Source organism: Bos indicus x Bos taurus, chromosome 11, assembly GCF_003369695.1.
Source record: "Bos indicus x Bos taurus breed Angus x Brahman F1 hybrid chromosome 11, Bos_hybrid_MaternalHap_v2.0, whole genome shotgun sequence".
Lineage (NCBI taxonomy): Eukaryota > Metazoa > Chordata > Mammalia > Artiodactyla > Bovidae > Bos > Bos indicus x Bos taurus.
In genome coordinates, this window is record NC_040086.1 from 64,564,097 (window position 1) to 64,589,960 (window position 25,864).

At 40.4% G+C, this 25,864-nt stretch overlaps 1 protein-coding gene across 4 annotated transcripts in view; it reads left to right on the forward strand.

Moving 5' to 3' along the window:
• MEIS1 (Meis homeobox 1) overlaps window positions 1–25,864 on the forward strand; it is a 142,720-nt gene that overhangs the window by 93,739 nt on the left and 23,117 nt on the right. For all 4 annotated transcript variants that reach the window (XM_027555649.1, XM_027555647.1, XM_027555648.1 and 1 more), the window contains one exon: window positions 23,986–24,062. In XM_027555649.1, coding sequence (XP_027411450.1) covers window positions 23,986–24,062 — 77 coding nt within the window. The remainder of the gene's footprint in view (window positions 1–23,985; window positions 24,063–25,864) is intronic.

A 25,864-nucleotide genomic window follows, 5' to 3' on the forward strand; every position in this document is an offset into this window, starting at 1 on the left:
GGTGTACTTTGTCTGCCATGGGCACTCTCAAATTTCACAGCATCCTGGATGATGAATTTGTTTTAAAAAGTGAGCATCCAAAGAAACAGTCACCCAAGTCCAGGAAGCACAGAGAGTCCCATATAGGGTAAACCCAACAAGGAACACACTGAGACACATATTAAACTGACAAAAATTAAATACCAAGAAAAATATTAAAAGCAACAAGGGAAAAGCAATAAATAACATACAAGGGAAGAAGGAGCATCCAAAAAGTATATTCTCTCTAGTTGGGCAAAGATCTAAAGATTATTATAAATAGCACATACCTATTAATCATTGCTTGGTGGGTAAATTCTCTCACTCATTAGAGTTCACAGGCTGGATGTAGTTTCTTGAAATTAGGTCGTTTATTTTGGTCTAAGTCATTGAGGATCAAAGGTCACAAGGAATCCAAAAGCCATTAGTCAGGGTTCTTTTCTGGAGCCCTTAGATGCCATTGTGCGAGTCACCCATGGCAGCCCGGGCCTGGCCTGCTGTCAGGGAGCTGGCAGGGTGCCTACTTTATTTCCAGTTTGCATAGATAAAAAGCAGAGCAGCTACTCTCAGAATCACTATAAAAATAAGCTTACATAAAATCTCCATTTGAAATACAGTATGTGTGTGCCCCTGCGTGTGTCCTCTTATGGAAACCAGGGGCCCTGGAAATCAAAATTAGGAAGAGAGGCATACATTTGATGGCATTGTGGATTAGCCTTTGTTTTGGTGCAGGCATTTATAATTCATTGCGAAGCTAGGGAAGACCAGATTCTCACAAAGAATTGTAACGACAAAGCAAGCGCTTTAATTTGCGAATGTAGAGGAGAATAAGGAAATCGCTTTAGCCGTTGTCAAAAATGTATATTGCCATCCCCTCTTGATAATGTTGAAGTACACTTGGCAGTAATGAGTTTATGCGTATCGGGAGTGGTGGGCAAGAGATGTAGTCAGGTCGATTCATTTACTCCCCCCATTGAGCCCTGTGGGTCTCGGGTCCACACCTTGAAGTGAAAACATCATCAATTACCAAGACGACAGGCACCCTGGACTTACTCCCTGAAAGAGTTCGTTTTGGACCAGAAACTGTGAGCACTCAGTAACATTCATCAGTGTGTAAGAGTGATTGAGTGGGGTGAATTTTCAAGGAAAAAAGGCCAAATTAACATGTATGAAATAGTATATATTTGAATTTTGAAAAATCCAGCTGTAAGCAAGTATCCTGTTTGATTTGAAATGATTATTGGGTACTTCGCATGTGATGCTACAATTAATCATTATACCCCCACTTCACAGATGGAACATTTAATGGAAGGAAGTGGGCTGGAAAAGCCTGAAGATCTACCAGAGGTCTTTGTGTAGGATAAAGTAGAATCTGGAGAAAAATTCAGTGCCTTAATTGTCAATCTGTTGGGTGTCGCTCCTTCCAGACCTTGAGACTTAAAATAGTGGTTTGTTTTTGCTCTTGAAACATTGACTAGGTCTGGTGAGAACTGAGGCAGAAGTCCTCATGACGTCATCAGGGCCATGCCTTTGCCACACTCACTCAAAAGCCATCACAGCTGTTCTATGGCATCTCCCTGCATGGGTGCCATGCTGCCTCTAAACTGTCCATGGGTCTGACACCTATGCTGCTCAAATGTGTGTGGTGGCAGAGGAGGGGGAAAGGATTATGTGGCAACAGGATGAAGACAGGGCTCTTATCTGAAAAATACCTAAAATTGTTTGGTTTGTGCGGAGAGATGGCTGGGATGTTTTCCACAACAGAGTGACCTAATCCCATGCACAGTGGAAGAAGGACCTTTCAAATCTGCTTTTTATTTTTCCCCATCATGATGACTGAAGTTCAGGCCACAACTACCCTTCTCTTTGAATAACAATATAAATTGGGCCATTCAATTTTTTTTTTTTTTTTGAGTACAAATACATTTTGAGTGTCTACTGTGTGCAATGCACTGTGTACACCTGGGAGCTTTCTACGCTCTTTGGAAAGAGCACAGATCTAGTTGGTGGTGCAGTTTGCAAAAAGAACCAGAGTGAGGAGGACAGTTTGGAGACAGTTACAGCAGTCAGTTGGGAAGGTTTTGGTTGTGAGAGTGTAAAGAAATGGATGGTGGGGAATCCCCTGGTGGTTTTCACTCTGGTGGCCTGGGTTCGATTCAATCCCTTGTCAAGGAAGTAAGATCCTGCAAGTCAAGTGGCACAGCCAAAAAGGGGGCGGGGGAGGAAGAAGAAATGGATGGTGGAAAATATCTTGGAGGTAAACTGGGCATCTCATAAATAGAAACATTCATAGCTGGCTCATGGTGCACATGCATAGTGTATGTGTACCATACACTGTGCTGAGTGCCAGTGATATGCCAAGGTGGGTGCTCGGTGCCATGTGCACAGAGAACTTACAAATAAAAATAAAATGACTAAAAGTCAGTCTGTTTATTATTATCACCATGTACTGGCAATTCTAAATAATATCAGTGAATAAAGTGTCTTCCAGGCTGGGGCAGACTTCCCCTACCCCGCCCCCACCATGGCAGGCCTTGCTCAGCACTTCCATGTTTTATCTCACCAAATTCCCACAATGATCCTCTCAAGGAGAGCCTCCTAGTCGCTCTATTTTGCTGTTAAGGAAATCAAGGTTTGGAGAGATTAAACAACTTGCCTGCAGTGGCACAGCGAGAAGCAGGGACTGGATTTTAACTCCAACCCATCTGACTCTCAGGCCTGTTTTCATAACCACTCATGGGGAGACGTTTGGTACAGAAGACATTCAAAGGTGATTTCCCCGTTTCACGCTGGCAGTTCCAGAGCTGGAGTCTCTTCCAGGGAAGAAAGAAAGTTAGAAGGAGGAACTCGTTTTAGGGGAGGGTGGGGAGTTCAGTACGGGGTACCTGTGATACTGGTGATGGTGGGGCATCCTCGTGAGTTGTGGGTCAGTAGTTGGAAATGGGATGACTGTGTCTTTGGTGAGAGCACAAGGCTTAGTGTTGCCTCCACCAAAGCTAGAGATGGAGATGAATCATGGACCCAGAGAGTGCTGAGAAAGAAAGGGAGGAGGCAGGAGCAGAATTCAGGCAATGCCTCGCTTTAAAGGCTGTCTGGAGGAAAAACCTAGAGAAAGAGACAAAGGGGCAGGCAAGAAGTCTGTCCAAAGTGGAGGTGGGCTGCAATCATCTCTGGGGATCCTTCTAGCTCCAATACATTAAGTTCTAAGAAAAGGAAAGAAGGTCCCATGATGAGAAAATCAGGGTCGATTCCCGGATAGAACACATCATGGTCCCAAACTGTCTCCCCTTTCTGTCATCCTCGTCTCAGCTAACAGCATCACCATGGACCTAAACGCTCCAGCCAGGAGCCTCAGAGTCAGCCCTGAAGGTTTCCTCTTTTCCCCACTTCACAGATAGTTGCTTACTCCCTGAGTCCCATTAATTCTCCCTCCTAGACACATCTCCATTCTCTTATCCTTGTCTGGTCCCGCTGCCATAGCCTCCTTGTTTTCTGCTTACCCATTTCCCTAATCAGCCTCCCTGCCTCTAATCAATGACAATTGTTAAAATTGATTCCTTACAAGCAACCCCCGTTTTGCCGGTTGAGTGATTTTTCTGAGCCAAATCTCACCCCTACTTGAAATCTTGTAATATCTCCTCATTGTCCTTAGGATACAACATCCTCAGCCTGCCATTCACGGACTCTTGAGGTCAGACACTGACCCACTGAGCACCAAGGCTCCTCTTTCCCCCTTTCTACACATGCTTACCCAACAGATGCTAAGCGGTCCTGTACTCTGCACTCTGGCATGTGCTGTTCCCTCATCTGGAACCTCCATGACCCCTTTTCTACTTCACACTTTTTCCTACATCCTTAACATCTTATCTCAGATGTCACAGCTTGGGGAAGCCATTCCTGGTTCTTTCCAGGAGAAAGGAAAATGGCCCCTGCCTTCAGATCCATAGCACCTTGATGGTCATCTGATAAAGAATACTTGTCACGGTGACTGTTTATTTATGAACTGCCTCCCTCATAAATAAGATGATTGAGTCTTTCACCTCTGTATCTTCAGAGCCATAAGAGAGATGCTTGATGATATTTATTGACCAAATGCAAGAGCAAAGTTTCAAAATAGAGGCAATCAAACCCTGAGAAGTAGAAAGACTAGAAAAGGTCTTGGTATGGGGATTAGGAGATCACCAGTGACCTTTGAAAGACCTGTTTCAGGCCTTTGGAAGAGAAAGAAGCTGTATTCTAGGGCATATGGGCAATGTGACAGTAGAGGCTTGCAATTGATTAAGGGGTAATATACAAAGGGTTACAATTTGGGCAGGAGCAGGAGGAAGTAGTCGGAGAAGGCAATGGCACCCCACTCCAGTACTCTTGCCTGGAAAATCCCATGGACAGAGGAGCCTGGTGGGCTGCAGTCCATGGGGTCGCTAAGAGTTGGACACGATTGAGCGACTTCACTTTCACTTTTCACTTTCATGCATTGGAGAAGGAAATGGCAGCCCACTCCAGTATTCTTGCCTGGAGAATCCCAGGGACGGCGGAGCCTGGTGGGCTGCCGTCTGTGGGGTCGCACAGAGTCGGACACGACTGACGTGACTTAGCACCAGCAGCAGCAGCAGCAGCAGCAGGAGGAAGTGGTAACAAGAGGGAAAAGTTTCTCTCTTTTTTTAATATTTAGGAGAAGGGAGATTTGAACCTTTACACATAGCATACAGCTGTCCTTCATGGAATTGCTACTATGTTCCATGCAATTTGTTAAAGCCCAGTCTAATTAATTACTTAGGCAATAGAGCAGGAACCATTGAAGATAAATGTAGAAAAGAACTGATTAATGTAGCAAGGATCAAGAGCAAGTTGGCAGTAGAGGGTTAGTGGGGAGAGTTATGGGATGGCATCTGAGAGCATGGACTTAGCACCAAGTGAGAACCAGGAGAGGAAGATCAAGGCAGGGAGGTTTAGAAATACACAAGAGGTAGGTTTTGGGTACTCTTCCCCTCCTAGTTCTGTTAGCAGGCCAGGAGGCAAAGTCAACTGCTAAGAGTCCCAGGGGTAGGATTGGGAGCTAGAGGCGAGTGGGAGTCATTTGGAAAAAATTGCTGTTGGGAACACAGTAGACAGACCAAGAAAAGGGAAAAAAAGAGTAAAGAAGATAAAAGGACTCTCACAGTGCAGTTGAGAGTACATGTATAGATTGAAATAACACAAGTCACCAAACTGTGACTGGCTAGACTTTTAATAGATATGTTTCATAATCAGCTTGCTTTTCACATGGTAAAATTAAGGCAAAATAATGATTTTTAGTGGTTTTCCACAGGAAAAATAATTGCATTTTCTATTCTTTAAAAATTTGTCTCATGGGGCAGATTTGTTGAGTTGCAGTATGAACTACTTAAGTTCTTACTATCATGTACAGGTTGGTGAACTTGAGATTGCATTAAAGGCTTTATCTCAGTTTTGGAGGAAGTTATCATGCAATTACTGTACATTATCTTTCAGTGCTGGTTGTATGAGAAGTTTGCAAACTTGTTATTGATAACCTTTGAACCTGAGTTCAAAAAAAACCATGCAAATGCAGCTGTCTACTAAGATAAAATTTCTTTTCTTACCATGATACGTGAGAAAGGAGGATTTTAAATTTAACTACAACAAATCAACACAGTATTTTAAAACACTGGAGCAAAACTGTAAAGGTTAACAAGTAAAACAATATCAGGTATGCTTTTTAAATCATGCCTCTGCCAGAGGCCTGATCTTTAATAGTGGACAGGAGGGGTGGCTGGCTTGAATAGATTCCTTCAGATTTGCGAGTTGAAGTTGAATTGATCTTGACATCGCTCCAGAAGCACCTACTATTGTCATTTTGTTTTGATGGTAAATGAAATACACCTGGTTTCATGAAATAACACAGCACCCCACACATAATGAGCAGCTCATTGTCGTATATAAAGAACGATTGGCTCAGTGCAATTGGCTAGTCACTGATGACTCATGTGAAGGGTTGATGTTTAAATAGAAAGGACTACTGGCATGCAGACATACTGAAAGGAAGATAGATAGATAGCTTATTGGTTTTTCAAATAAGGTTCAGGAAAAAAATCTAAGAATAAATCTCCTATTCCGTACTGCAAGGCAATGTCATGACAGCGTTGGAAAGCCAACCCCCAGTAGCTGGTTTACTGCGGGCATCTCTGCCCTTGTCTTTGGGATTACCAGAGTGCCATGTGCGCAGTCACACAATGCATAAAGGCGTGGGTCATTTCTAGGACAGATAATTGAACATTAATACTCGCTGACATCGTTGAAGGCATGATATGTCAACCTGACAGAGCCTGTGTGCTTACATCTGCTGATTGGCTGCAGACGAAGGCTCTGTGTGTCAGGATCAGACCCCAGGCCTGACTGCAGCGGGGCCAAGGATGACACAGCTATTAATCACGAGCTGCCATCTTAGGCCACTATAGTGTCGGTAAAATCACTCTACATCCTGTGTGTGGCTGGTGAATTGCATCTGTTGTGTTCTAGAGTTTCAAGGTATGGCTCTCAGTAAAAAAACACTTCAGACTTTTGGTTTGTGTCATCTCACCAGAATGTTTAATGGGTCAAATACTTCCCTCTCTCCTTCCCTTCCCTCCCTCTCTTCTTTCCTTCCATTCTTCCTTCTCTTTCTTTCGTTCTTTCTCTTTCCTCTCTCTCTTTCTTTTCTGAAGGTAGCCAGACATTTTGAATAAATGAGCACGTTTTAGGGGCTGACAGGGAGGTTCTGGGGTGGCGTGCCTTTTGTTCCCATGAGAACTGATTTTGATGAGCTCCTGGTGTCCTGATTCATTATAGATATCCAGTGTAATGAAGAAATCAGACAAGAATTAAACTGAAGTTACTTGCTGTGATTTATTTTTTTGATTCTCAACAAAATATTAAACCCTGTAGGCAGATTTCTGAACAGAGGAAAAAGGGGTTTATGCAATTATTTTCTTATCCTCGAAATCACATGAGCAGCACCTTCCTGCCTCATTTATAATAAATCTTTAGTGAGTTAATCCCATTGCTTCAGTAATTCCACAGCTGACGCTTTACTGAACATGTAACCATTCAGAGGAAAGACACGAACAATCATAAGACCCAATCGTGCCCTCTTAAATCTGTGGCACTCTACTGGTAGTTACTCTGTGTAGGTTTCCACTGCATAAAGTGGTATGAAGTAGGGCTCCTGAGAGCAGCCATTATCACATATTGGTTAACATCACGGATTTTTAAAATCCCAGTTGCATTGGAGCCAAGGAAAAAAAAAAAAAAGCTTTCATCTGTAAAATCTAGTTTCCCTTTGTTATTAAAATAAATGAAGCCATTAAACAAAATATATGCATATAATACTCGAGTTCATCATTTGGCATCATCAGAATAACAGAATTTTGCATTTTTTAAAAATCAGGGCTGCCACCTTAGAAGATTTGCTATAAGGTGCTGATTCAAATATGCTAGAGGTTTCTGAAACTTTATGCCTTATTACATACATTTTTCTCTTTAGTTTGCCTATTTATATATTTATCTGGACCTCCTTAAACAAAAAGCAGAATTCTGTTTAAGCAGGCTGAGAAAATAAAATGGCAGCTCCACCCCATCTCCAACCTCCAGAAACCTATGACCAAGTGAGTTAATTGTAACTATTGATGAGATCCTATTGTGAATGTGCTGGAACCGAAATAATTTCCAGATACTTTTATTTCCAAAGGTTTGTTTTTAATTACAGTGGCATTTGGTTGGCATGCAAGGGTGAGTTCTCACTCTTGATCTAGCCTAGCTGGAGCCCAGGCCAAAAGATTCTCTGCTCCCTTTTCTCGAGAGCACACTTTTCTGCCAAATGTGACGCTCATCCCCTGCCAAGGAAGGTGGGCGAACTGCCACTTCTAACTCCCAGCCACCAAAAGACAAAGGCTCCCAACGCCCCTGCATCCAGTGGGCCAGAATGGGCCTCACACCTTGAAGGTTCCGGATTATTGATTTTTTTCCCCATGGACTGGATATTATGGGATATTTTCTCGGTGACTCAGTTTGTCCCCAAGGGTGATTTAGGCACTTACAGGAGTGTGTGAGCCCTTGCAGCCCAGCAGAGGGTCGTCTGAGTGTCTTTACTCTTCTGTCTGAGGCCTGAACACATCTACAATGTCTCACCTACTTACTGTTTTCTTTTTTCACATTTGTTTAGTACGAATATAGTAATTATTAGTTCACTTCCATGTGGAGTTCAGATAACTTCAAGGGGGTTGTAGCTGCATATAAAACATCTGATGGGGAAAATGTGGCCTCCCTTCTTCTAGCAGGACCTGCTATAGGATTTCTAGAGAATGCATACATCCTCCATATAAACTGTGCACATTGAAAATGCAGGGCTTCCAGAAGGCTTATGAAGAACTTCAAGATGGCAATACCAGCAAATGAAAACAGACATGGGCTCTTTTGTGTGGGGGGCCCTGTGTGACTGCCTTTGAAGCTGCCCTGCCTTTAGATACCCTAGAAGTGATTGTCTAAATAAAGAGAATTGTAAGAAAACATTAAAACCTAACAAACACTAGAAAAATAAATTTCAAGGATTACCTAGTCAGACCCTCTTCCCAACAAACTGAGAAAAAAAAATTATATATATATGGTATGATTGGTTAGATTAGCCCAACCTTGCAACCTTGCATGACCTTGCATGTCACATTTATCTACGCTTTACTAAGCCCTCCATCCGGGCCAGCCACTGTGCCAAGCGATGCAGTGTCTGTTGTATCATTTGACCCCTGCTGGTTTTGTCATCCTCATTTTCACTGATGAGGAGGCTGAGGCTCAGAGACTTGAAATGCCTTGATCAAGGTCACCCAATTCGTGTGGGTTCCTCAGGACTTGAGCTTCAGTTATCTAGCTCAATTGGTATACCTAACGGCATCTCTTGAAACCAATACCTCTTAAAATGCTTTCCTTTGGATTTGCTGTTTGTCAATGTATAACCACATCACTGAAGCAGAAATGGACTTGATGAGCACTCCCCTGACCTGCCCAGGTTAATGGCTCTCCACACAGGCCCAAGTCCTCCTAGGAAGAATTGTAGGCATGGGGGAAATTAGGCCTCTTGTATATGTTATTAGCAACCTCACATCACACATGAAATGGCAAGGAATGACATATTAAATAAAATAAGATTGTCTAGTTGATTCAAAGAGAAACAAACCACTCAGTCATTGGGTAGTGAAGTGAAAGTCGCTCAGTTGTGTCCAACTCTTTGTGACCCATGGACTATACAGTCCTTGGAATTCTCCAGGTCAGAATACTGAAGTGGGTAGCCTTTCTCTTCTCCAGGAGACCATCCCAGCCCAGGGATCGAACCCAGGTCTCCCACATTGCAGGTGGATTCTTCACCCGCTGAGCCACAAGGGAAGCCCAAGAATACTGGAGTGAGTTGCCTATCCCTTCTCCAGTGGATCTTCCTGACCCAGAGATCAAACCAGGGTCTCCTGCATTGCGGGCAGATTCTTTACCAACTGAGCTATCTCTTTCCCAAAGCCTGTTGTAGAAGGGACTAATGCCATTATTCAAGACCTTTTAGCACTACTTAGCTTACATATGTCAGAGAAGGCAATGGCACCCCACTCCAGTACTCTTGCCTGGAATATCCCAGGGATGGAGGAGCCTGGTAGGCTGCAGTCCATGGGGTCGCTAAGAGCCGGACACGACTGAGCGACTTCACTTTCACTTTTCACTTTCATGCATTGGAGAAGGCAATGGCAACCCACTCCAGTGTTCTTGCCTGGAGAATCTCAGGGACGGGGGAGCCTGGTGGGCTGCTGTCTCTGGGGTTGCACAGAGTCGGACACGACAGAAGTGACGTAGCACTTAACAGCACCGTAACAAAACGTAGTGTACGTTTTGTTAGAAATGATGACAGCCATTTTGAAAGATGTTCTGCTTTATCTGATTTTAGTCTGGGTTTTTTGTTTCACCCTTTGTGTATAGACCAATGCGTGTTTACACAGTAAAACAGAGGCTGGGCCCACGTTTGCTTACATTGTAGAGGCCAACTCTTGGTAGCTTTCTGAAAAACATGGCTCCAGCTCTTTATTTTATCATTACAAGATTAACTTTGAGCTTCATAAGAGTGTAAAGAGAACTAGATTGAGAAGTTAGAGCCTGAGCTCCAGGCCTGTGAGCCGCAACTTCCTGCCCACATAACCTGCCATGTGTCCACTCTGAGTTTTATCTTTTCGTCCATAAAATGGAGGCGGCTTTACCTATGCTGCCAACCTGACCAAGTAAGTGTAAGTCTCAAATTTCATGAAATATAATAAAGGCCTTTGAAAATGTGAAGTGTTATAAAATATAGAGTACATAAAAGCTCACCCAAACGCATAGCTTAAAAAAACCACTTCAGACTGGCTATTAACTTTTGTTTGTTTGTTTGTTTTTTATCAAATTATATTCCATTATAGTTTATTACAAGATATTGGGTATAACTTTCCATGCTATACAGTAAATCCTTGTTGCTTATCTGTTTTATATAGAATAGTTTGTATCTGGTAGTCCCATACTCCTAATTTGTCCCTCCTCCCCTTTTGGTAACCATAAATTTGTTTTCTATTTCTATCTGTGACTGTGTTTCTGTTTTGTGTATAGATTTGTTTGTATTATTATTTTTAAAATATTTATTTATTTATTTGACTGTTCCAGGTCTTAGTTGTAGCATGTGGGATCTAGTTCCCTGACCAGGAATTGAGCCCCAGCCCTCTGCCTTGGGAGCACAGAGTCTTAGCCACTGGACCGCCAGGAAAGTCCCTGTATTATTTTTTCACACATAAGTTATATAATATAGTATATTTGTCTTTCACTAAGCATAATACTCTCTAAGTCCATCCATGATTGCTGCAAATGGCAGGATTTCATTATTTTTTCTGACAGAGTAATATTCCATTATATATATATTTATATATATATATAAAATGGACTATATATATACATATATATGTATATATATACACATGCATCTTCTTAAGTCAACCTGTTGATGGGCAGTTGGGTTGCTTCCATGTCTTGACTATTGTAAATAGTGCTGCTATGAACATTGGCATGCATGTGTCTTTTTGAAGTAGAGTTTTTGTTTTTTTCTAGATATAGACTCAGGAGTGAAATTGCTAGATCACCTGGTAGTACCACTTTTTAGTTTTTTAAGGATCCTCTATACGTTTTCTGTAGTGGTTGCCCCAATTTACATTCCAAGTTAACTTTGAGTACCTTTATTTCTGTCACCTTTATCCTGTCATCTTGTTGGTGACAGGTTCCACTCTTTATCCCACTCATCTAAGATGTTCCAGGAATGTCTGTGGGCTCTTTGGGAATGCCACAGAAAAACATCCACAGCCCTGTGAGCATTTCCCTGTCTGGGTAGACTGCGTGACCGAGGAAACATGATTTGGGAAACAAATACTGGGGATCTGCCCAAATTTTGACTAAGACTCTTCCCTCTTCTATAATCCACTCTGGAGACAGACCGTGAATTCACATCAATAAATGCTTTGGGGAGTTAAAAGGGGTTTGCTTAAAAAGGTTCATAAAGATAAAGGTAATCTTATTACTAAGACAATTTAAAGTTTTTAGTTTTTTTTTTTTTTTTTCCTTAAAGGGAAATTCTCTTTAGTTTGATTGCAAGGTAAGAGTTTTGTTGCTAACCAAGATAAAGTACAGTGCTGAATAATCTCTTAAATTAAAAATTGAAGTGTATGTTGCAGAGAATAGAGATAATTAAATAGCTTAGACTACAGTGGGTAAAGGGGAAAGAGTTTTCATAAAAATTAGCTAAGCAAAGGTAAATTGTATTAGAATCTTAACTTCAGATTAGGGTGCTCTGCTATTTGGCATACATTGAATTGATAATGCCTGTGTGTTAAAGAATTCTGGTTGTTTCTTTGCCTCTCTCACAGCTTATAAAAATGCAAGCAGACCTACCTAATGAATATTAATAGGAATGATGTGTAGATAATACATAAACCCCCTGGATCTGTGGACTTTGGATGAAGTAGTCAGAAAGGATTTCTGTGGCTTTATTTAATACCAAATTTACATACTTTTAAAGAATAAACATCATCTTAATATTTTAATATCAATATTCCAAAGTGGAGATTTTAGTGAAATAAAAAGCTTAATTTTCCTTCCCTGAACATTATCTTCACCAAGGTCTGCATTTTGAGAGACAGGAAACTGTTAGCTAAAAAAGAAATTAACTTAATCCCCCTTCATTAGGTTCCAGTCTTTTTTTTCTTTTGGTTACTTAGAGACAAGTAATAATTATATCTGCAGCAATGCAGAGCATGTTTTACACTTTTGTTGTACAAAAGAACTACAGTTGTTAAGGTGTCAGCAAAAGAAAACCAGAACATTGATAAATACTGATACATGTTTTTCCCCTGAAATCTTCTCTGACTCCTGAAAGTAAATTTCACTTAGGTGTCTGAACAGCATTTTAATTCATTAACAGGAGAAATCTACACGTGATCTTTGAAAATGTCAATCCACTAGCTAAACAATATTTTTCCAGCTAAGGTAATAAACACGACTGCTAAGTGGGTGGAAGAAATCTCAGATGACGGTACATCCCAGTTCTTTTAGAACGCCTAAAAGGTGGGCATTTTGTTTTCAAGTTGGTGTTTTTTTGGATAGAACTTTTACCAAGTGCATGGCAAATCTCAGTGTTGCGTGTTATGTAAAGCATATGCTTTCTCTCTCTTTGGCATTGTGAAAAGAGGTTTTCGATTTTAGCTTTACAAAAGGGGGAAAATCATTAAAATGTAGTTTGTATCATTTCAGTCCGTTATTTGTCATCTTTATGGCTGTTCTATAGTTTTCATGGCACCTTTAATGGTAAGCTTGGTCAGGAGAGGTGAGCGGGAATGTGCACAGACTTGGCTGCGGGTGCTGCTGACAGTGTCTGCTAGCTGGGCTTCAATCCACGTCCCTGTAGATTTTAATGTCCCCACAGACTGCTGGCAGCCTGCTTCCAGCTGTGGCAGGCATGATGCAGTGAATTGCTTTTGAATGTTCTTTACTCAAATAGGCAGTAATTACAAGCTTAAAGAGGTTTAGTGGTCCAGTAAACTACATAATCACCCCTGAATTAGCCTGGGCTCATCAGTCGCAGTCCAGCAAGCTCGAGTCTGCTGTTTGTATGCAGCCTTGATCACATAGCAACCTGATCAGCAGGTGTGGAACAGCCAGAGTCCCCCATAAACACAACTGTCTACTGGGGACAATGATCTCTAATGAGATGAGGCTACACCATCACTGTAATTTAAGTGGGAAAATTAGCACTAGAGAATGAGTACCAGTTCCAGGGGTCTTTAGTCATATTGGGAGCAGCACGAATTCTCCATCTCTCTCCCTAGCTCTCGCTTTCTCTCTCTCAAGACATCTTCTCAACAAGTGTATTGGTTTTGTTTCTCACTTATGGATACTTTATTCTTTGTACAAGTGTTTTTCCTCAATATTTAATGCTGGACAAAGTGTCTGTAAAGGCAATAATGACGACTGTCAACAGACTCGTTCCAAGTGTTATCATTGTATTTTATCTTCCTGGTCTTTTCTCTTCACGGTTTCAAAACTCTTTTGCTTTGATTTTTAAAGAGGAAAAGTGTTCTTCGGGTGGGGGATAGGTCTCCTTGTAGCTGGCACGCTCTCGGCAATAGTGGAGATGAGCTGTATATAGTTTGGAAAAGATCCTTACTTTATTGAAGTTTATTGTATTAACTGGTCATGAACTTTCTTTTCAGCAAAGTGATCTAGGATGGTATGCCACTGTTTTATTTGTTACAGTGAAATTCTTGGGGGAGGCTTGTATGTCGAAACTGTCTTCTCTATTCTTTCTTCAGTCCTGTGAGATGGAGAACTTGAATTTTATTACATTGCAGTTGGAGAGTGGGAAGGGAACTTTTGCAACATGTGAACCCAAAACAACATAGAGTGGGTTTTGAAGAAACTTCAGGGGAATTTGTACATGCTAAGAAAGACAAACAGAATAACTCAGGAATGAAGAACATGAAGAACTAGGTTTCTTAGGGTCAAATACCAACTTCCTCCTATTTGCATGTAACTTAAACTGCACCTCAGTTTCCCCATTTGTAACATCAGGGTAAAAACACTGACCTCATAGATTTGTTAGAAGGATTAAACAAGTAAATACTTGTAAAGTACTGAGAACATTGCCTGGCACAGTGTGAGCATTATAACATGTCAGTTAAATAAATAAAATCTACGCTGCTTTTGGGATTTGTAGAACTGAGTGAGAAGGATGAACAGTTGTTAAAACGGGGCTGCTAGTTTTCTGCTGTTTATCTGAAGTCATCTACTTATAAATGCTAGTTGACGCATTTTGGGTGTCTCTAACTTCAATAGCACTCATTCGTTTATACAACAAATATTTATTGGGCACAGAACTGGGCTGGTTGCCTTGTAAATGGCAATAGCATTCCTGTGTTTTTATTAGTATTCTACTAAAATGAAATGGTTCCAAATGGAATTTAACTCATATTTGATTAAGAATCACATACAAAATGAAAGTAATTGGTAGAAAAACACACAACAATTAATTTCAAAGCAGACAATTTAAGGCATATTGTAATGCAGTTGGATGGAAGAGCAGGCATTTGTTTCTATAATCCTTAAAGAGTGTTCTTGCATATAACCTACCCTCATTCTTATGTTTATAAGCAACACGAGAAGAATGAATAAAGTGATGGATGTATTAGTTTCCATTAAGTTTTGTATCTTGTAACAAAATTTCCTATTACTTCCATTAACAGAACTGAGGTGTAGACCCACACACATTAAGATAATAGCTTCTTCATAAAATGAGTAGTAATCATCATCTATGTATTCATGATTAACTCATCAGGAATGAGTGGGTTGGCTCCACCCAGCATTTAGAAAACAAAAATAATTTGGAAGTGAATTTTCTCAACTTGTATGGTATCAGTTCAGTTCAGTTCAGTCACTCAGTCATGTCCGACTCTTTGCGACCCCATGAATTGCAGCACGCCAGGTCTCCCTGTCCATCACCAACTCCCGGAGTTCACTCAGACTCACGTCCATTGAGTCAGTGATGCCATCCAGCCGTCTCATTTTCTGTCGTCCCCTTCTCCTCCTGTCCCCAGTCCCTCCCAGCATCAGAGTCTTTTCCAATAAGTCAACTCTTCGCATGAAGTGGCCAAAGTACTGGAGTTTCAGCTGGAGAACACCCAGAGCTGATCTGCTTTAGAATGGACTGGTTGGATCTCCTTGCAGTCCAAGGGACTCTCAAGAGTCTTCTCCAGCACCATAGTTCAAAAGCGTCAATTCTTTGGCGCTCAGCTTTCTTCACAGTCCAACTCTCATATCCATACATGACCACTGGAAAAACCATAGCCTTGACTAGACGGACCTTTGTTGGCAAAGTAATGTCTCTGCTTTTCAATATGCTATCTAGGTTGGTCATAACTTTTCTTCGAAGGAGTAAGAGTCTTTTAATTTCATGGCTGCAGTTACCATCTGCAGTCACCAAGTTTCAAATCCCAGCTCTATTACAAACTGTGTGAAGAGAAAGTTATTTGTCCTTTTGGTACTCCAGTTTCTTCATCTGTAAAATGGGTATAATAATTGAGCCTCTCTTATAATGTTTTGTGGAGATGACGTGAGTTAATGCATGTGAAGGATTTGAAACACTGCCTGTTACATCCTTACTTCTTAGTGTATGTTGCTATGACCGCTTCGATCACTCTTACTAATACTACTAAGCTGCTATTTAATCAAGTCCCTTTGGATGGATGCTGGAGGGAGAATATGGGGAAAAGTCCTGATGAACTAACTTCCACCTCACAGCTCCTTCCCTGACCCTTGATGTTTGCCTGCAGGGCAGAAGCAGTGGGGATGTGAGCTGGGGGTGGAGGGGAGGAAGGAGGCAACTCTCCCTGGATCTAGGCTATTAAAACTGCAGAGAAACAGTCACCACTCACTGCAATGGAGAACTTTCGTGTTCATGTTCCATTAGAATATGTTTTTGGTTTTACAATGTTTAGCTTAAAAAGGGAATGGAGAGATGGGAAAGAAACATCAGTGAAAGTGTAGCCAAGTGGAGAAACTCGGAGGGAGGCTGACCTGGCTCCAGATCTATGTAGCTGTGAACCTTTGTGCACATTTTGGGACCTAGCCGAGCCTCAGCTTTCTCATCTGTACAGTGGAACTGAGCATAGTCCCCACTCCTAGGGTCACCAAGAGTATATCTGTGTAATGCACATGTCCTACTGACAATCTAGAAGAGTTCAAACGAGCTGTTATTTAAAGTGATCCAAAAAGTACACAAAAGAAGTTCATTTTCTCCCCTGTTCTCACCCCTACCCCCATCCCCTACTCCTCTTACCCTGTTTTTCTTATAGGTTTTTCTGTGTTTCCTTTTATAGCCATGGTTTCCTACTAAGAGAATCAATATTCAGGGGGTTCATTAATAATCATAACTGTTCAAAGTAATTTCAGCACTCTTCATGAATTTTAATACTTTTAGAAGGATATAAGTAATTGCTAATTTAGAGTCTAAATTTTATATCTTTAATGCATATATTTAAAAATACTCCTGGAACATATCTATAGCTACTGAAGAATAGATCTAAACATTGTTATTATAATGGAATTGCAAGCAACTTAAAAAAATTTCCCAATACAGAGGATTATGAATGTATTCTAATGTAGTATCCTTTTTTTTTTTCTTTATTTGGTGTTTTTATGTTTGAAGGATATTTATAAGAAATTAAAAGATCAGATAGATGAGACAGGGAATACATTATAGTATTAGCCTCTTATAATTAAATATATAACAACGTTTTCAGTGCTGTGTATTGTATAGTCTCATTAGTGCAAAACTGAAGACTGTTACTAAATACTACCTAGTGTTCAATTTTTCCTTCCACATTCATGTCATTTTCATGTAATAAGATCAAGTTTAGAGATTCCTACCTGACCTTCCTGCTTGCACACTTCCTACTAGCAACTTCTTATAACCACTGCTGGATAGACAAGAAATTGGAGGGCTTGTCTGGAAAATGGCTCGACTGGGCTTCAGAAGAAGCCAGTGCTGAGCACTTAGTCTGAGCCGCTGGGCAATCTGGGACCGTTGGTTGAGAATTAAGAAAGCAAGTTGAAATCCTGTAACTTCACTGATGATGCTCCAAACATTTTTGGCTTCTTAGCCAGTCAGGACCCCACCACCGTTCTTTTGATTTCAGCCCGTGAGGATGCAGGACTCAACTGCTATGCATTCAGGCTTTGCTCTTCCACTGCACGGTACTCTGCTTTTGTAATGCAAATGGGAGGCACAAAGTGTCTCTTTGATAATGTGCAGTCAGAAGACAAAAAAGCATTCACTGAAACAGTAAAACTAATTCATAAGGCTGAAAGACAATAGGGAAGCATTATGGATTTTTTTAAAGGAAAGAAGTATCCTAGATCAATGTAATTGTCACAGTGTAAGCTATTCATAGTCAGTGCAAAAGGGGAAAATGGCTGCAAGTTTATTTAAAGTGGCAGAAGTTTTTATAGGCAAAAAAAGATGATGTTAAACAAATACAAATATATTTGGTTAACAAGCCTCTGCTTCTGCTCTTAGAGGTCACATACATAGCTGGTTATTTTATTTTAGATCTACAATATTCCCTTAGTGACAAGAACTCAGTAGAAGTTTTAAAAGAACACAGAGATCCAATGGTTAAGAGCCATATGGTAGTTTTTTTTTCTTCTTCTTCTTTAAAGGGAGTATCTCTCCATCACATACCAGAGTTTAGCTCAAGGTCAACTTATATTAATGCATTAAACTTGGCTGTGGAGGAGGCAAAGGGCTGGAGAAAAAGGGATAAAAGAAGTTCCGAAATTGTTCTTCCAACATATTCCGCCAAGCAACAGAACATTGCCTTGATAAGGGTGATATTGGACAGTTGCCATAATTCCTCCTGTTAGATTCAGCTCCCCTGGTACCTATTCCCATACCTTTTAAAGTATAGCATGTAACATTTTGCTTGAAAATTGCTTCCACCTCTATTGCTTTGTTATAGCTGTTTTGCAGTTTCGGTGGAGAGGCAGTTCTGTGTCACAAGAAATTACTAATCTGAGGCTTGAGAAGGGGCAGCGTAGCTTTCCATTATCTCACCAGTGAGCTCTGTACAGGATTATTTTCAAATTTTCTGCTGCCATTACAATGAGCTGTTAGAGTGGGCAAGGCAGTGAAGGGGGAGCATTATTGAAACTTGGTTACCAGGGTAGATAAGATAAAGTTCATCACTGTCTTGGCATCCACATTTGCAGTCAGGGGTGGAAGATTTGATGAAAGGAGTACATTTGGTCAAGGATATCGTTAAGATAGAAAGCTGGACATTTTCCATCTGTGTGTGCTGAAGAGTTTCTTTTCCCATTAACGCGCATCTCAAAGAGTGGGCTGGATTGTTTAAAGAAATAAGTTTTCTTCCAGTGTGTTGTAAATTTGTAAATACCAGATAACCAACATCAGGACCCCCCTCCCTATTCTCAAGCACAAGATTGGAATTGGACAGAGATAACTTTCTTTAGAGAGTTGCCATTTTCTTACTGTCACTTTCTATCCTCTCTCTCTGGTAAAAGGACAGTTCAGACTTAATTTTTATGTAAGCTATTTTTAGATTTTTTTTTTCCAGACAACCTCTATTTCTACTACACAGGACACATACTCTGGGGATCATTTTATTCTTTGATGGGGTTATTGAGCCATCACTGCTATCTGAGGTCATTATTAGAAGCCACACTGCAGTTCCAGAAACATAGGAAGAGTGGCAAGTAGTGTCTATTTCAGCAGGAGATGGGGAAGAAGTCAGGGTGTTGATTATTGAAATCAGGATGGTCATTGAGTGAGTTCTTTCCTTTAGCTCGGGTTCCACTGCCCACAAGCCACTTGTTTTCCCTCTGAGTCCAGCAGCTCTGCTCTCTCCAGGGAAGCCAGCCTAATACATGTGTGCAGGTTTAATGTTGGAAGGGAGGGTCAGCTTTACCCATACATAATCACTGTTTTATGGCTTTCACTCATTCCTGAGGTGTTAATGCAGATCAAATGGGAAACACTCCAGAAAGAAGCCTTGCAGCTACTGCCCTGCCTCACTCTCCCGTCTCAATCGTTAATTCTTATTGTAAGATCTAAAGGTAATTTTGTTTGCTCTCTTAATGCGTTGCAGTTCTCCCAGTGGTCCTTGCATATCCTTTCTCAAATTCCCATCTTGATCAATTGTTTGCAAATAATTAAGCTTTTAAGAGATAATGGCAGGAAGCTAATGTACACAACAAAGGAGAGGTCTCCCGTCACCGTCTATTGGACTGTGGTCAAATTTGCTTTGATATCCCACAGTGATTAGGATGGTTGGTATATCTGGCAAGTGCAATCCCTCTTTCCTTCACGAGAACCCACTGATCTTTCTTCAACCAGCGTCCTTGCTGGTTAGATGCCATAATAGCAAAGGTGTTCAGGAAAATGGCAAGGGGGGCCTAGCCCTGTGGTTGCAATGGTTTGAAATAAATTTTCTATTTTCTTCCTAAAATGGCACTCCTCCTCTCTTTTGTAAAATGACATCTACCTTTGCCCTTCTCATGGTCTCCCTAGCCCTATGGGCAGAACGCAAACTGGGCTTTGAATGTTTTCACAGCAGCCTTGCCTGTGGCATGTGGGGTTTTTGTCAAGTCATTTTTTCTTTTTAAGTCTACAAAGGAGTAACTCATACTGTCCAGAAAACGCTTATCTAGTAAAGATGATTAGGATTTAAGATAGTTAAACATACTGGATTTCAGTTAAAAAGCCTCCTTCTTTGTGAATTTTTGGCTGAGTGTGGATTAACTACCTGAAGCCGTGGCTTTCATGTGATTCTAGCAAATATGAATTTTTATTTTTTCAGGGAATGGAAAGTTTGCAGGACACTAGGTCCAAGAACTATCAGAAAAAGAAAAATATCCAGTTGTCCTACCATAGACAAAGGTTTAGGAATTTTGTTGATACCTCTTTTTTCCCCTTAACAATGACCAGATTATTGTGATATTTAATTTCATCCAGGCTCGTTCATTTCTATTAAAAAAATATATCCTGAACAACTGAAAATTGTTTAATGGAGACAGAGTGCTGGGTCTCCATAGCTTGAGGCTGCCTGGCAATTATGCTGCATGAAATTAGGCACAGTTTGTTCCAATTACTTAAAATCAGATCACATGAAAAGTGACAGAGGGGAAAATAAAAGGGTTGAACTTTCTCATTTTATGATATTTAAATTATGAAATCAGAAACTGCATGATGTAAAGAAACAATCTAAATTTGCACTGACAATTTGCAGGCCATAGATTGCTCTTTGAAGCTATAATGATTCAGGTGACTTTAAAGATCCAAAGAGAATTTTCCTGACACCCCTTGCATAAATAAAATGTGAATCTCTTTTGCTTTCTAAGAATTTATGTAAAACTTGCTCACAAACAAGCATGCAAAAATACTCTTGAAAACACAGCACAAATAAATGACTGTGACAATTCTCAATTTTCAAAGTAACTAAAGGTAAATGGCATAAATATTAATTTTTATCCAGTTCTGGTCATAATATTAAAACACAACTAACAAGACAGGGCAAAAGGTGTTACCATTCAGCTGTGGTGAAGAGGGACCATTGACATGTTTATTAATTCTTTCGAAAATCACTGAAAGAAGACCTGGCAAAACTGTAAGCAAATTATATTATAGAGGATGTTATAGATTGGAAATGACTTAGGTACATCAGTATACAACCCTATATAGCAAATAGTACCAACAACTAGATGCTAAAATTTGCATATTTCAGTCAGGTTTGTATTACTTAAGAATTGCTAGCCTGGAGAACTCCCAGATGATAAAATCAAGGAAAAGTTATCTGTTGTTCAAAGTCTCATGGTTAGTGAATAGCAGTGTAATTTATACAATCTAATAGGGTCATATATAACTATGTAGTTTTTCAACTAGTATAGATGTAGATCTACTATATGTATATATACGTGCTTTGTGCTCAGTTGTGTTCAACTCTGTGCAACCGCATAGACTGTAGCCCACCAGGCTCCTCTGTCCATGTAATTTCCCAGGCAAAAATACTGGAGTGGATCGCCATTTCCTACTCTAGGGGATCTTCCCAACCCAGGGATCAAACCCATGTCTTTTGAATCTCCTGCATTGGCAGGGATTCTTTACCATTGTCCCACCTGGGAAACCCTTCATTTGGCTTGTATTGTGTGGCAAATATTTATGCAATAGGAGTCGTGTTTTAAACCTTGGGCAGTGAATTGCTTTTAGGTCAGTGTTCAATCATTAGATTTTGCCTGTGATGACTGGCATCCTAGTGAGTAGGGTGATTGTCACCTATGATCTTCACCGATTATGGAGGTGATATACTTTGCTTTGAAAAGAATGGGTAACTATCACTTTTAGGAATGAAGTAAGAAAAGTAGTGCTGTGGATCTCGGATTAGACTGTTTATACTTCCTATGGGCTTTGAAAAAAATCTTGTCATACATTTTGATGTTGCATTTGAGTGGAAAGTATCTGTGTATCATGGCAAGTTAGAGCCATTCCTTTGTCTCATCAATATTTGGTTTCCTTTATGTGAAGGTCTGGGCTTTGAGGATGGTGAATGAGAAATTTGAGGGTGTTTGAGATGCTTAAATGAGTGGGAAAAGAAACATGACCAAGGAAAGAAATAATCAGAATGGGTGTTTCTGAGTGTGATGCTTGCTTTTATGGGGATAAAGCGGAGAGAATGGTGTGAGAATGATAAGGCAGGCTAGTGGAGAGTGGGGAGGGTAGGGCTTGGCATTTGAGTTGAGACTTGACAATGACATTGGAGTAGGAACTTGCGAGTAGGAACCTACTTGGTGTGTTGGAAGAATGGAAGATGGCTGAACAGAAAGTGAGGTGGGGTGAGGCGAAGAGGATACCATCTAGAAGGTGGGTGGGGCTGGATGGTGGTGAGTCTTGCAGGCAAGGTGAGTGTATGGAGGTTTTTGAAGGGGGACAGGAATGGAGATTATGAAAGGCCTTGCCACACCCTTCTGTCATGAAGAGGCTTAGATGCTGGATGGGAAGCAGGAAGTATGCCTGGGTCATGTTGCTGCCGATCGTGCCAGCCCCGGGCCAGTGTCCTCACCTGTAAAACGGGAGGGACAATAGATTCCATTTATGTCCCTCAAAGGGATATAATGGGGATTAATTACCACTTTGTCTGTAATATACTCGAAGCTCTTAAGAGAGCAGCACTATATTCCATGAAAGCAAAGCCTTATTCTAATTGTGTATTTATTGATTAAGTGACAATCAAGTCACAATGCTTATGGGAAAAATGGCTACATCTCTGCTTGCCACAAACGAATCCCATGTGTATAGATATAGAACATATTTAAACTTACATATAAGAGCATTGAAGTCATTAACGAGACTTCTAAGCATCTAATCGGACATTATTAATAAGATTGAAAGCTATGTTAATTAACATTCAATAGACCAGAATTTAATTTCTGATGGCACATACAGTAAAATGGAGAGTTGGGGTGCTCTTTCCCATTCATATAGAGAAGAGAAAGTTGACTATCAGGACAGTTTCTATCTTGGGAGAGTTTATTGGGGTGAAGTGTTCAAAATAGTCAGTGTCTCAACTAGATGGAAATCATGTCCTCAGCTTCTCTCCCAGGCTTTAGAAATGTATATTTCAAACTTAGATATAGTTGACTATTAAATAGAAAGTATCTGTGCCAAAACTAATCTTAGTAGAATTCTAAACATTTTTACAAGAAGTATGGATTTCATTTTATTATCTAATCATGTAATATTTTTTGTCCACTCTTAACTCCTGAGACTTGTTCTTCGCACGCAAAATGTCCTGGTCTTTGACCTTACTACATTGGCCTGTGTTCAGAATCCTAGAGTATGTTGACATTCAGATAGGGAACCAACTTTGGTAGAATTTCATTTGGTTGTGCTTTACAGAAGAGTTGAAATGAATAGTGTTTTTTTTTTTTTAAATACACCCACTTCAACTTTGATATGGAGAAGGCAATGGCAACTCACTCCAAAACTCTTGCCTGGAGAATCCCATGGACGGAGAAGCCTGGTGGGCTACAGTCCATGGAATCTCGAAGAGTCGGACATGAATGAGCCCGTTCACTTTCACTTTCATGCACTGGAGAAGGAAATGGCAACCCACTCCAGTGTTCTTGCCTGGAGAATCCCAGGGACGGGAGAGCCTGGTGGGCTGCCCTCTATGCAGTCGCCCAGAGTTGGACACGATTGAAGCAATTTAGCAGCAGCAGCAGCAGCTTTGATATTGGTATCCAGCAACATGGTGCTTTTTTTGAGAGGAGAATGTGATGCTAACAAAATGCTTACTTTCTGGGGGCCTAGGCTGAGCTTGTTGGTCCAATGGTCAGCTTTAGAAATCTATGGTTCTAGAAAAATATTATGTCAAGGTGGTACACTTTTGTATGGTCAAAAAGGATTTGTTATTTTAATCCTGTAAAATACAAGGAAGATCCTATTGAACTTTCTGTGTTTGTAACAAATAAACCTGTTAAAGAATAAACTCCGTATCAAGGTTCTGCAAGTATCCTAAGTAGCTATTTATACACTTCACTAATCTTTGTAATTGGCTTGTCTTTTACTGCTGTTAATTAGATGATGTAGTATTCCATTAATAAGAGTGACACACCTCAGCATTTTTACCTTTAATTATAGACCTCAGCAGACATTTACGTTATTGACAAAATCGCCTCAAATTGCCTGATGCACACATCTTTTTATTTTTAACAGAGCATATGTGTTTATTATTGAATCCCTTGCACCTAGCATTGCACCTGTTGTGATGTGCACATTGTGTGTTTGGAGCATATAGGTATACACCCATCCTTTTTGTCCTCTTTCAGCACCCTTACCCTTCTGAAGAACAGAAAAAGCAGTTGGCACAAGACACGGGACTCACCATCCTTCAAGTGAACAATTGGTAAGTAATTTGGCTTTGTGTTTACACACAATCTGCTTTCCCCTCTGGCAACCTACAGCTCTTGTTTTGCATTAAGAAGACACACCCAGTTTTCCCTAGTGGCTTGTTGATCCAAAGGTGAGAACACAGGATGAGCCACAGCACTTGCTAGATTAGAAAGTTTTCTTTCTAGCACTTGCTAGAAAAGAAAACACCGTATTGTTCTACACCTCCTTTATAAATTGACAAATTTTAGGCATAGTAAAAATAAGTGTTTAATTCATTTAGCTGTGGCTCTGTAAATGTCTCAGGTATTTTTTTTTTTTTTTTTATCTTTAAGGACGATCAATAGAAAGAGTAATATCCTTGTTTCTATGAAACAAGAAACTCCACTGTCACATCTGTTAGATTTTAAATTCGCTGAATAACTAAGCTCACTGAGAATTTGTTAGACAGTGCATTCCAGGATGGGCACTCCATCCTTCTTATCTCCCTATGGAAAAAAGAAAAAAAAAAGCGTTTCTACTTTGAAGCTATTCAAAACTTGATGTATCTCAGGGTTGTGTAATACTGTTTCTAAGTAAATGTGTAAATTCCTGATTTGGAAGAGAAGCTGAGATTATGTACCAAGGATAGCCAACAATATTCTGACTCAATGTATAGCAGTGTGGCAAACAGCCTTTGAGGAAGTATGATTTATTACCCTTTGTGATTGTGCTGAAAGCCAGGTCCATATAATCACCCAGAGCTAGTGTCATATTTGAAGGGTATCGAAATCTGATCTCCTTTAAAACTAAGTGTATCTAATTAATTGTCCCAATATTTTTAGATTAGTGTTTATGATGGGGAAACCTTATCCTCTTTGAAGTAAAATCCAGAAAAGGCCCAAAGCCTGATTGGGGAAAAAGGAGAACTGAGAATGCCAGTCTGCAGACAGAAGTGTTTCTTTCTGTTCAATAAGTGTCAAAGATTAATATTACAGAATCTCTGATTACATGGCCTAATCCATTTTGGTGAATAAATTTGTTCTTGATGTCCATTGCACCTACATTAACAGACTCTTCTCTGTTAGAGAGCCTGGGAGCCTTTGGGAGAGATTTCAGATATATTAAGCCCCATTACAGAAAATGTAATTTCTGTCAATATAATCCCATGTATTCTTCAATTTAGTATTTTAGAGATAACAAGCTACTTACAATATATTTGCCTTTGGAGGATTAATTTACAAAGTGCACTATCTCCAAGACACAGGCAGACCCATATAAGCATTGCTTGTAAGGGTTATCAATTTCAGTGACCTTATGGCGGCCTTGGAGATCAATTTTTGCAGCCCTTTTAGTGAAGTGGATCAGGAACCAACAGAAGACATGCTGTACCTGAGCATGTTACTGGGAGTCTTGTGGCTGCTGCGGGTTTTTTGTTTGCCTCTTATACCTGCAGCTGTATCTTACTTTTCAACATTCTTGATACTGTATACTTGAACTCTGTCTTTCAAATTGTTCTGGACAGTATTATAGGGCAGACTATCCATTTTGCACGCGTTCCTAAATTCCTACATATTTTAAAAGTTAAACTGATGAGGACGCAATTTGAATACAATGGAGGCTGTACAAAGATTTATTTCTCTGGGAAATGATCCCCTTTGAGGGCCAAGGAGTGGCTGGGCCAATTCTCATTAAGCAAGGCAATACACTACCCGTTCAGGTGAGCTATCACACACGCCATCTCTCTTCCTCTTCAGTGTTGCTAGAAAACTCTATCCACAAACATCGTTACCAGAGAACAGATTCCAATACAAGCTGCTTGTTACAGGTAGACAGCCT